General features: G+C 47.1%; 1 protein-coding gene across 2 annotated transcripts in view; it reads left to right on the top strand.

Annotated features, from left to right (window-relative positions):
• The first annotated feature begins 377 nt into the window (after positions 1–377).
• Positions 378–12,364, top strand: part of Snx29 (sorting nexin 29) — a 405,066-nt gene continuing 393,079 nt past the window's right edge. For both annotated transcript variants that reach the window (XR_004389065.1, XM_032912855.1), the window contains exon 1: positions 378–457. Coding sequence is in view for 1 of the 2 variants with exons in the window: in XM_032912855.1 (XP_032768746.1) it covers positions 451–457 (7 nt within the window). In the remaining variant the exon portion in view is untranslated. The remainder of the gene's footprint in view (positions 458–12,364) is intronic.

The following is a 12,364-nucleotide window of genomic DNA, read 5'->3' as shown; positions in this document are numbered from 1 at the left end:
TTTGAGACAGTCTCAAGTAGCCCAATCTAGTCTCGAACTCACGATGCAGTTCAAGGTTGACCTTGAACTTCTGATCCATCAGCCTTGTCCGGAGTGCTGGTTTGACGAACATGCACCACACTACTCCAGGCTCCGAGTACACTTATCTCGCAAACCTGTCTGGACGTCAGTCTAAACGGATGTCTTCTGCCTGGCTCGGGGAGTGGGAGGTATTTATTTTTTGAGGTGCCGGCTCTCTTACTCGTCACTCTGGGCCTCGACTGGTCGGAGTATTTTGGTTCCGGGTCGGGAGGCGGGCTCTCGGAAGGCCCTGCTTCCGGGGCGGGGCCAGCGGGCGGGGCGCGCGTTCTCCAGGCCTGTGTGGAGCTTGGCGGCTGCAGACGCGGCGGCGGCGGCGGCGACGGCAAGGCAGGCGGCGGCAAGGCAGGCGGCAGCCCCGGGAGTGGCAACATGAGCGGTGAGTGGCGGCCCCGCTGCTGTCACCCGCCCGGTGGCGCCGCTGCAGCCGCACTCTCCAGGCCCGGTATCCTTACACCCTGCAGACCCCCGCGGGGTCCCTCGCAGGCTCGGAGCCCTGGCCGGGAGTCCAGCACAGCTCCCACTATCCCGCGGCTGGCGCCCCTGTCCTTTCGCCTCATCCGTGACAGCCAACTCTTAGAGCAGAGCTTGCTCTCCAGTCCCTCCCAGACCCTTCCAACCTGCCCGACCCCCTTGACAGGTTTCCACACCCTGGATTCTCAGATCTCTGATACTTGCCTCAGTCCTTCTTTCTCCCGTGACCCCCCTGGGATCCAGCTCCAGTTACCAGCCCCTGGTTTTCAGTCATTCTCTGCTCCAGGTCTCTTATCCCTAGGGACTCCTCTTTCTCCAAAGGCAAAGAGCGTCTCTAGATCTCGACCCCTCTGTCACCCAGCAAAAGAGAGCGACAGCTGCGGGTCCCCAGAGATCTCAGTGTTAGGGCAGCTTTGTCTTCCTCCTTCTTATTCCCTGCACCTGTGTCCCCAGAGCTGGCCCATTAGCCTCTCAGCCTGCCTCTCGCAGCCTTTTGTATTTGGGCTGTTGGTTCATGCTCCAGTTCTCTAGCTCATCATTTGAAGTCTCTGGTTGTGTCCTGCAGCCTTTTCCTTCTTGCCAATGCTGAACCTAAATGGGGCTGATGTGTTGCCCAAGCCAATACCACCAGTAGGGAGGTAGAGCGGGTGGGGAGGCTGGAAGTGAGAGGAAGGTGCGTGTGGACGGCTTGTGCTCAGTGTTACTGAAGTTTAGTCCCTTGTCGGGAGTCTGTGTCTTCAAGCCTCCCTCTCAAGAGTCCTGATGTTTTGGTGCTAAGTCATTCCTGGGTGTTGCTTGTGGAGATGGGAGTGACTCAGGAGAGGCTTGGTTTGGCTGTTGATTCTCCTGCTGGATACAGGGATCTGGATTCCCTTAGGAGGACCCGCCTACCCTCATAGTTCCTGTTTTTTCTTACTGTGCAGCTGAATTTTAGAGTCCTTGCACCCAGTCTCTAGACGTTCATTCAGGTGTTTCATGGGGGTGGAGAGGGTGCTAGGGCTGAGGAGCAAAGGAAAGTTTTTAAAGATTTATTTATTTTATATGAATACACTGTAGCTGTCTTCAGACACACCAGAAGAGGGCCTTGGATCCCATTATATATGGTTGTGAGCCACCGTGTGGTTGCTAGGAATTGAACTCAGGACCTCTGGAAGAGCAATCAGTTATCTTACCCTCTGAGCCATCTCTCCAGCCCCAGAGGAAAGTTTTTATTTTTATTTTTTAAGTTATTTTTGGGCATCTTTAAAAAAGTTATATGTCTTTTGTTGTTCAAGAGCAAGGTTTATGAACTGTGATCCTATTGGTGGGACTGGTGGTGGTGATGGTTGGGAGGGTTTCCAGGTTACCTGCATCTGCCAAAGCCAATTACTGGGTCTGATATAAGGTTTTAGATCCTTGAACACTAATGATACCGAAAACATTGTGTGCTAGCATTCAGCAAGAGGTGATAGAGTTCAATGTACTCAGTTCAAATCCTGATTCTACCACATAAAGATGTATAATTTTAATTAATTTAGTGTGTGTGCATGTGTGTGTGCAGATGTGTTTGCATGTGCACATGTGTAGGAGGGTGGGAAATCAGCTTTGGCTGTCTTTCTCTACTGCTCCTTTGTTTGTTGAGATAGGTCTCTATAGGGCTCACTATTCCAGTCTGGCACTAGAGTCTTGGAAATCCTCCTGTGTCTGCCTCAGCCCACCAGTACTGGAGTTATAAGTATGTGCTGCACGCCAGGCATGAGTCCTGGAGATCCTGACTCAGGTCCTCAGGCTTGAGCAGCAAACACTTTCCCGAGTGAGCTATTTCTCTGTCCTTTAAAGCTGTGTAAATCAGAAGACTAAGGTAGAATTTGCAGCAAAGCGAGGAGACATGATAGCATCTGCCTCCTAGATTAGTAACGACTTTTGGTTGCTCAGCTAAATGATTGGTGTTTAGTCCCTTACCGGGGCTCGTTGTTACTGTTTCCATAAAAGTGGAGTGAAAACCGGGGACAGGCTTGCTTCTTAGTCCCTCTGGGACAGTGGTGGGAGCTAGGCAATCTGAAATACTTTGTGATTCCGAAGGGTAAACCCAGAGTCTCATGTATTGCTGAGCCTGTGTCCTCTCACCAAAGACACCCTTAGTCCTAACCTTTTCCTTTTAATGTGACCAAAGGGCCTAGATGCCTGGAGTAGAAATTCTTTTGCTTTCATTAGAGGAGGAACTGAAATTGAGAAACCAAGGGAAATTGGCCAGTTTATCTTTCAAGAAGACACTTAGTATCAAAACTCCGGCTCAAGCATTTGTAGTCAGCTGATGACCTGTGTTTCCCCCTGGGACCCACATGATAGCGGGAGAGCATGCAGGTTGTCCTCAAGAACACAGAAACACTGTGGCATGCATGTGGATACGCAAAATAAATTAATACAAATGTAATAAAAATTCAAGGGAAGGGGTTGGGGATTTAGCTCAGTGGTAGAGCGCTTGCCTAGGAAGCGCAAGGCCCTGGGTTCAGTCCCCAGCTCCGAAAAAAAGAACCAAAAAAAAAAAAAAAAATTCAAGGGAAGTTTTAAAAAATCATTAGGTCTAAAGCCAAACAGGGCATGTAAAAGAGACCAAATGACCCTTTGGAAAGAGCGACTGGAGGAGGCAGGAGCCTCCTTTCCCCCACCCTCTCCAGTGCAGGGTGCACATCACATCTGGATTTTCCTGCTATGTGTGTTTCATATAGATCCTTTGTTCCGGTATAAGTAAGCACAGTGTCGGGGTTCAGCCTGGATTTGTGGTTTATTCCTTTTTGAAATAGTGTTATTGATTCAGAAGGGTGGAAGGATAGTGTAAGGTCAAACACAGACCCTATTCTGCTAAACATGTGCTTCGTACTGTGTCCAAGCTCACGGCACTTTTGTTTCCTGAAGACTGTGGTTGAAAATGACACCATCCTACCTGCCTTGGAATTGATAATTGATGCTTAATGAACTTAAGTGCAGGAGAATTTTCCGTTCTTCTCAAGAAGATTTTCCTGCCAGGTGTGTGGCAGTGGTTCAAGTCTGTCATTGCAACACTTCCAACACTGGAGTACTACACGTTTGAGGTCAGCCAGGTCTATAGATCAGGTTCCAGGCTAGCCTGTGATACGCAGTATATATCCATCTCAATACGTGAGACACGGCCAATGTGGAATTGTATAATGAACTCTGTTTTCTTACCTCTCTGGTAGTTACAGCTAGTTCGTCTGTGTCCCTGCCTGCTTCCCACCTCTCTCCCAGGTACCATGCCACTGCAAATACTTTTTTTTTTTTTCTTTTTTTCGGAGCTGGGGATCGAACCCAGGGCCTTGCGCTTGCTAGGCAAGTGCTCTACCGCTGAGCTAAATCCCCAACCCCGCAAATACTTTTTTATGTGCATCTCTCATATTGTGTTTAAAAAGCAATTCATTTCGTGATCCCGTTAGAACCCAGTGGTATCCCCATAGCACTAACCATCCAATGCTCACATTTAGTCTTTGCTTTATTATTTTGTTTTATGAGATGATTGTACAACAGACCTAAGAGTGGCTTTTCTTTTAAATAATTTAGCTCTCTTTGAAAAAGAATTTAGTTTTGTGTTTTCTTGTTTTAGTTTTTAGAGACAGGGTTTCTCTGTAGCCCTAGATGTCCTGGAACTCACTCCGTAGACCAGGCTGGCCTTGAATTCAGAGATCTACCTACCTCTGCCTCCTGAGTGCTGGGATTAAAGATGTGTGCCACCATTGCCCAGTGGGAAGGAGATTTTAAAAGTTTATTTTAGTGCTGTGACAGAACTGTTCAAACCTCACTGTGATCAGTATTATAAAAAAAATGTATTGCTCCAGAAAGACGGTCTGGGCTCATTAGCAATTGCTGTTAGTGCTCCCTCTGCTCACTCTTTTTTTTTTTTCTTTTCTTTTTTTTGGAGCTGGGGATCGAACCCACCCTCTGCTCACTCTTAGGCAACTAATCTATTTTCTGCCTCTGGATTTTTTTCTTATTCTTTTGAGATAATGTATTATGTAGTCCAGGCAGGTATTGAATTTATTATGTAGCCCAAGATAGCCTCTATCCTCTGATTCCCTTTGCCTCTACTTCCCGAGTGTGGGGGTGCATGCCTGGCTCTCTGGATCTTCCTGCTGTTTGTATGTAATATGCATGAAGTCATAGCACTTTTGTTTTTGTTGATCAAGTGTAGCGGTCCTCAGGGTGCAGCCATGGAGCGGCCTAACCCGTAGTTCATTCCTTCCTGTGGTTAAGTGGTCCTGTTGTGTGGGTACTGCTCATCTTGTCATCTCCTTATCAGAGGCTGGGCTTTGGGTGGTTTGCACTTGGCTCTTAGAAGGATGCGCTGTGGAGCTCACATGCAATCTTGTGTGGGGCTCTAGTTCCCATTCTTCTTGGGTAATGTAGGGAAGAGTAGCCTTGCCTTGTGTGGAAGCAGCTGAGGAGTCTAATCTGCTCTTCTGTTGTCCCAGGGCACCCTGGTAGCCCGCATTGGTGTGGGTGTGAAGTGACACTTGTTTGTGGGTTTGATTTGCCTTTTCCTAATGCCTAGGCTTTCTCAGCATAGCTTCTTGTACCCATATCTTCTCTGGAGAAATGTCTGTTTGTATCATCTGCCAATGGAAGTTTTTTCTCACTTTAGTATTTTGTGTGTATGGGTATTTTGCCTGCATGTATATATGTGCATGACATGTGTGCCTGGGTGTCTCAGAGATCAGAAGTCTGTGTCTAACTTCTTAGAGCTAGAGTTACAGCCAGTTTTGAGCTGCCATGTGGGTACTGGGGATTGAACCCAGGTCCTCTGGAAGCTCAGCCAGTGTTCTTAACCTCTCAGCATTCACTCCTGTCAGCCCACTTTTCAATTGAACCATTTTTCTCTTAATGTTGAGCTGCCAGAAATCTATGTAATTTTCAGATATAATTCCTTTATTAATATGCTTACAAAGTTTCTCTCCCATTCTGTGAATTGTCTTCTTACTTTCTTTTATTGAGATAGTCTTATATTGCTCAGGCTGGCTTTGAACTTGCTATGTAGCTGAAGCAGGCCTGGAACTCCTGATCCTCCTGTCTCCACCTCTTAAGTGATATAGGATTACAGCTGTGAGATTCCATGCTGAGCACTGCTTGCTTGCTTATCTATCTATCTATCTATCTATCTATCATATCATCCTTTGAGGCACAGTGTCTTTGTGTATTTGTATGTATGGAGGTCAGAGGTCAACCAATGCTTTTCTCGGTCACTTTCTCCCTTGTGTTTTGAGACCAGATCTCTTACTGAACCTGCTGCTCTCCGGTTAAGCTAGGCTGGCCATCAAGCCTCAGGCATCTGCCTATCTGCCTTCTCAATACCAGTATTACAAGCACTACTGTTCCTGTCCCCGTCCGTCTGTCTGTCCATCCATCCATCCATCCATCCATCCATCCATCCATCCATCCATCCATCCATCCATCCAAGACAAAGTTCCAAATATGTAGCCCTGGCTGGCATGGAACTCACAGAGTTCTGCCTTACCAGTGCTGGAACTAAAGGCATGTACCACCACATGTGGCTAGATTTATTTATTTATTTATTTATTTATTTATTTAAAAACGTTGGTCCTTTGGATTAAATTCAGTTTTTCATGCTTGCATTTTACCAACTAAGACATGTTTATAGTGTCCTTAAAAAAAAAAAAAGTCCGTCTATGAGTGTGAGTATGCGAGTATGTGTATGAAAGTATGAGAAAGTGAGTGTGTGTGTATATGTGTGTGTGTGTGTGTGTGAGAGAGAGAGAGAGAGTGTGTGTGTGTGTGAGAGAGAGAGAGAGAGAGAGAGAGAGAGAGAGAGTGTGTGTGTGTATGTATGTATGTATATAAAGATGCCATGGTGCACATGTGAAGGTCAGAGGACAACTTTGTGGGATTGGTTCTCTCCATTTACCTTTACGTGGGTTCTGGAGATCAAACCCAGTTTTTCAGACATTCACAGCAAGCATCGTTACTCCCTGAGCCACTTTGTCAGCCCCACAGTGTCTTTTTTTGAAGACAGTATCATGCTGTGTAACCACATCATGAATCTCAAAGTCCAGATCTTCCTCCAGTGAGCTCCTGCCTCAGCCTCTCCGTGGAGGCCCTGCTCGCGTTCCCTCCTGGAAGCTCTTTGCACTTGCCTTTGAAGGACCCGTGCTTCTTTGTCCTCTGGATTTTGTTTTGCACAATTTTGCTGACTGTTTCCTTTTGGTGTGGCTTAACATATTTTTCAACTTCTTGTCCATCTTATAAATTAGTCATTAGATTCAGCTGTATTCTTGCGTTTAAAGTGTTTTAGTAGAAGCAGAGGAAAGACGGGTTCAAGGCTGAGAACATAATGTGCAGGTATCTAGGAAGTGTAATGCATACACCAGATAATGTATGCACTAGATAGATTATGCACACACTAGATAATAGTTTATTACCAGGCCAAAAAAATGAAGATGCCCATTGGTGGAGAATTTGTAAACACCATGTGGTATGACCTCACATAGAAATCCTCATCGATGTGAAGAGGGGGGGAGGAGGAGGAGGAGGAGCAGGAGGAGCAGGAGGAGCAGGAGGAGCAGGAGGAGCAGGAGGAGCAGGAGGGAGGAGGAGCAGGAGGAGGAGGAGGATAGAGATTTCTTCGAGTCGAGTTGGTTGAAACATCAGTGCTCTGCTAGGCAGGCCGGAGCTGAGGATGGCGTGGCTCACTTGGTTAGGTGTCTGTCTAGAATGCATGAGACCCCGAGTTCCATCTCTACCCTACATAAGCTGGACCTGGCACTGCACACCTATAGTCCCACTACTCAGGAGGTGGAGGCAGGAGAATCAGAAGTTCAAGTAAATCCGTGGGCACGTAGAGAGTTAGAAGACAATCTAGGTTACATGAGACTCTGTCTCAAAAAGAAAAAAAAAACAAAAAAATTATGCAGGGTGTAGAATTATATGTAAAATATATGCTTCAGTGCAACTCAACATACATCCAACACAGCCATTGTAGATTTACATTTGCCTGTAGAAGTAAAAAAAAATGCCAGAAGGAAAGTTACCCGGAGGAAAAGACCCATGTGGGTGTCTCTTACGGAGGGAATGGTCAGATGGTTTCCTCTAGAACTCAGTAGCAGGAACCCTCCACTGCTGTCCTCCAGAAGCTAAGGGATTCTGGATTCTAGACTGCATGTTTGCCCTCCATGGGAAAGCAGAGATCATTTTTGTTCTTAAGTGCTATCTTTTGTCCAAGTATGCATGAGAGTCCTTGGTGCTTTTTTCCATCAGTAACTCTCAGGAATCCTAGCGTTAGGAAAATGCTGGAATCCCAGTTCAAGGGGTAGGAAAGTCAGGGCCAAAGAAGTCACTGAACCTGACAGAACAGTTTGGCCAAGAGAGATCACTGCTGCTCCTTACGTGTGTGCATCTTGGCAGTTCCTTATTTTTCTGGAAGGTTGAAGGTCACAGGTCTCTCCTTGGTTGTTGGCTGCGCTCTGTCCAGAAGTGATTTGTTCTTGGAATGAGCTGAAACAGTGACTGGAAAAAGAATGCTTGTGGTTTCATTCAGAGGCTATTAATATCTTTCCTCTTCATGACGTCACAGGGGTGGCGAATTGTGGGAGAATGTTAGTGCTCCAATGTCAGAAGTGGTGTTAACACCCCTCAGTCAGTGGTCCTGACCACTCCTGCTGCTGTGTGCCTAGGTTCCAAATGCCTAATGAGAGCTGAGCTGTTAGCATTCTTGAAATTTGGGACTAAAGCTGGGCATGGTGATACGCATTTTAATCCCGGCAGTTGGGAGGCAGAGGCAGATAGTGCTTTGTGAGTTATGGCCTATCTGGTCTATGTAGCAAGTTTCAGGCTAGGGCTACACAGTGAGAGTGTTTCAAAGGGAGACAATGCCTAAAGGATTCTGAAATGAAGACATTGAAAGAAGGAATGAAGATGGTGCTGTGGTCCGTGGGTAGAGCACTTACCTAGCTTGTCTGAGGCTCTGGTTCCATCAATAGTATTGCATAAGCCAAGGGTGGGGTGCACACCTGTAACCCCAGCACTCAGAGTGGGGTACAGGAAGATCAGAAGTTCAAGGTAAGCCTGGGGTAAATGAAACACACTCTTTAAACACAAAAGGAAAAAGAAATAAGATTGAGAAGCCCTCGATACCAGCCCAGGTCATTTTATCATTACTATAGAACTTAGTTTTACTTTCATCTCTAACGTTTCCAGATAAAACGTTGCTCCATGGACTGCACACTGGCCAGGGTTGTGGGCGGTGCAGTCCTATTTTGAGCTATGGCTTGCATTGAGGCTTAGCTCGCTCTCTCCCCTCTGCCTCTCCTTTTCTTCTACTTTGGTGTTGTAAATAGTGGTATGCAGGGTAGGGTAGCTGTCTTAGTTAGGGTTTTATTATTGTGAAGAGAAAGCATGACCACAGCAACTCTTATGAAGGAAAACATTTAATTAGGACTGGCTTACAGTTGGGAGGTTTAGTCTGTCAGCCTCATGGCGGGAAGCATGGCAGCATATAGGAAGACATGGTGTAGGAGGAGGAGCTGAGAGTTCTATATCTGGATCCCCAGGCTGCAAGGAGAGACCGTACACTACACTGGGTGTACCTTGAACATATGTAACTTCAAAGTCCATAGTGACACACTCCGAGGCCACACCTCCTGATGGTACCACTCCCTATGGCCAAGCGTGTAAGCACATGAATCTGTGGGGGCATACCTATCCAAGCCACCACAGTAGCCTGCCTTTCTTTGCCGTATGTCTCTAGTGTGCTTTCCCAGTGCTGGCACTGACTGCTTCTGTGCCCAAGCAGTTGTACTAGTATGAAATGCTGTGAGGGAGGTGAGGCCCCGTGTCAGTAACAGCAAGCCATTCAAAACACTCTTTGGCTAGCAGCTCGGTTTGTTCCTTTTCACTCAGCAAAGGGCTGTATAGCGTTGGTGCCTGTTGCAGTGGTGTCAGCTTAGGGAAACAGGCTTTGCTGAGGTGCTGGCGGTCCATTGGCCAGTCTTTCTTGGTGGAACGTGGCAGAAGTTGTTTAAGCTGAGTCTACAACATGGGACTATGCAGAGTTATGTAATTAAAACATTATGGAGGGCTCCAGGTTCTTAGGGAGTCGGCAGGACAATACTTCTGTCCATCTTTCCTTCACAGAGGCAGGAGGGCCACCAGTTGCTCTTGGCTGCCATCCTGTCAAAGTGACATCAAGTCATGAGTACTCTAGGGGAAGTTTAGGGTCTGACTGTGGATCTATCTGGTGGGCCAGACCTGTGTCATGCGCTTAGCCTAGAATTGTATGTGTAATCTGTCTGTAAGTTGTGTGGAGGAAACACTAGCATGTGGCATCAGGAAGACCTCCTAGGGGTGTGTGTGTGTGTGTGTGTGTGTGTGTGTGTGTGTGTGTGTGTGTGTGTGCGCGTGCGCATGCGCGCGTGCACTCCAGAGAAGCGGGAAGGGCTGAGAGATACCATTCACTCAGGTGAGAGAGGCTGTGTTTGGGTGAGAGGTCACAGTGCGGAGCCTGTGGGGTGCGGTCCTTTCCCTAACTTACTTCACCTGACCACACAGGAGCCCTCAGACCTGGCCCAGGAGGTGCTTCTGCCAGCTCCCCTGCCTGCTGGCCTGGGTCCCTTCTTCCCCTGGGGAGGGAACCTTGCACTTTTGAGATGTATTTTACGGACATGGAGTTTTTGTTTCGGGTGCATATATGTCTGTGCATCACATGATTAAAGAGGCCAGAAGGGGGTATCAGATCATCTAGAGCTGCAGTTACAGGGAGTTGTGAGCTGCCATGTGGGTGCTGGGAGTCAAACCTGAGTCCTGTGGAAGAGCAGCCAGTGCTCTTACTCACGGAGCCCATTCATTCAGCTGAAAGTCTCAAGCAGCTCAGGCCAGTCTTCACCTTGTTAGGACGCTGAGGGTGGTCCTCGGATTCGCTATCTTCCTGCCTCTAATTCCTGGTGCTGGGATTACAGGCGTGCAGCCACAGTGTGGTATGCACATGCATGGTTAAATGGTTCTGGGGATCAAACTCAGAGTTCTCTGTGTGGACGGCAGGCTCTCTGCCAACCGAGACACATCCCCACGTTCTCCATTACATTTTTCTCTGCCTGTGTCTATCTAGCCGAGATCCTATCCTGTTTTTTCTTCCCTCAACTTCTTTATTTTTATTTTTTAAAGCTAGTCCAAATGACTGTGATGGTTTGAATAAAAATGGTCCCTACAGGCTCCTATATTGGAATGCTTAGTCACCACCAAGTTTGAAAGGATTAGAAGGATAAGGAGGTGTGGCCTTGTTGGAGCAAATGTGTCACTGGTAGAGGTTTCAAAAGCCCCTTACACCTCCCCCAACCCCCAGGGGGATCAGGATGTAGCGCTCAGCTATTTCTGTAGTGCCATGTCTGACCACATTCCCTGCCATGATAGTAACAGACTAAAAGTCTAAACAAGCCCTCAATTAAATGCTTTTTTTGTAAGAATTGCCTGATCATGATATCTCTTCACAGCAATGGAACAGTGACTGAAACAAAAGTTGGTGCCAGGATTGGGGTTGTTGCTGTGACAGGCCTGACCATGCTGCTTGCTGGTGGAATGTGCACTTTGGACTAGAAGAGCAGTTGAGTGCTTTAAATGGGCCTTCCTGGGCCATCCTAGTAGGAGCATGGAAGACCATGTGCTGAGAGTGATTCGAACTGTAGGTCCCGGCTTCAGAAGTTTCAGAGGGAAAGAATATTAGTAAGTGACCTAGAGATTGCGCGCGCACGTGTGTGTGTGTGTGTGTGTGTGTATGCTATTTTGGCAAAGGATGTTGTTTGCTTTTTGCCCTTGTCCTAAAAATCTGATTGAGGAGAAATTGAAGAGTTTTGGATTTATGTTGGAAGATAGGCTAGTATTAGTGGTCATTAGGACTCACTCTTAGATCTGTGACAAAAAGAAGCAAGCTGGACAAAGAGAGGTACAAAGGTTTGTTTTTTGTTTTTTCCTTTCTTTTTAAAGTATTTATTTATTTATTTATTTATTTATTTATTTATTTATTTATTTATTTATTATATATAAGTACACTGTAGCTGTCTTCAGACACACCAGAAGAGGGTATCAGATCCCATTATAGATGGTTGTGAGCTACCATGTGGTTGCTGGGATTTGAACTCAGGATCTCTGGAAGAGCAGTCATTGCTCTTAACCGCTGAGCCATCTCTCCAGCCCCCCAACATAGCTTTAGATCTTAGTCTTTCAGTTGTTGCCCATTTGACTCCTAGGATTGCCTGGGGCACTTCAAGCTCTTCAGCAGCATGCTTGGTCTCTATTTGCTCCTACACTACAGAGGAGGGAAGAGGGGGAGGGGAGGGGATGGGACAGGACGGGACAGGGTGTTTCCATGTAGCTCTAGCTGGCTTAGGACTCACTGTGTAGCTCAGGCTGACCCCAAATTCTTGGCAATCCCCCTGGGATAGTTTACTGACTTAAATGTGCACCACCACGCCCAGCTTCTCCAATTCATGACGACAAAAAACAAAGATAAGGAGTAAGAGCCAACTATGGTGGCCTATGCCTTTAATCCCAGCACAGGGGAAGCAGAGGCAGCAGGAGTCTCTGTGAGTTTCACGCTAGCCAGTGCCCCTGTGTTCAAAACAGACAAGCAAGCAAACAAACAAGTCAGCAAGAAGTCTTCAGGGGTCTGGGGATGTATGTCACTGGGGAGTGCTGGCCTAGCCTGCAGGGGACACATCAAGCCTGCTGACCCAGCGTGCTACAGGTAGAATGGGGACCAGGATCATCCTCTGCCCAGCCTGGGCTAGATGAGACCACATCTCCAGAAAGACGATTCCAT

The sequence above is a fragment of the Rattus rattus genome, chromosome 9 (assembly GCF_011064425.1).
Source record: "Rattus rattus isolate New Zealand chromosome 9, Rrattus_CSIRO_v1, whole genome shotgun sequence".
Taxonomy (NCBI): Eukaryota; Metazoa; Chordata; class Mammalia; order Rodentia; family Muridae; genus Rattus; species Rattus rattus.
This window is presented reverse-complemented; position numbering and strand designations above follow the sequence as displayed.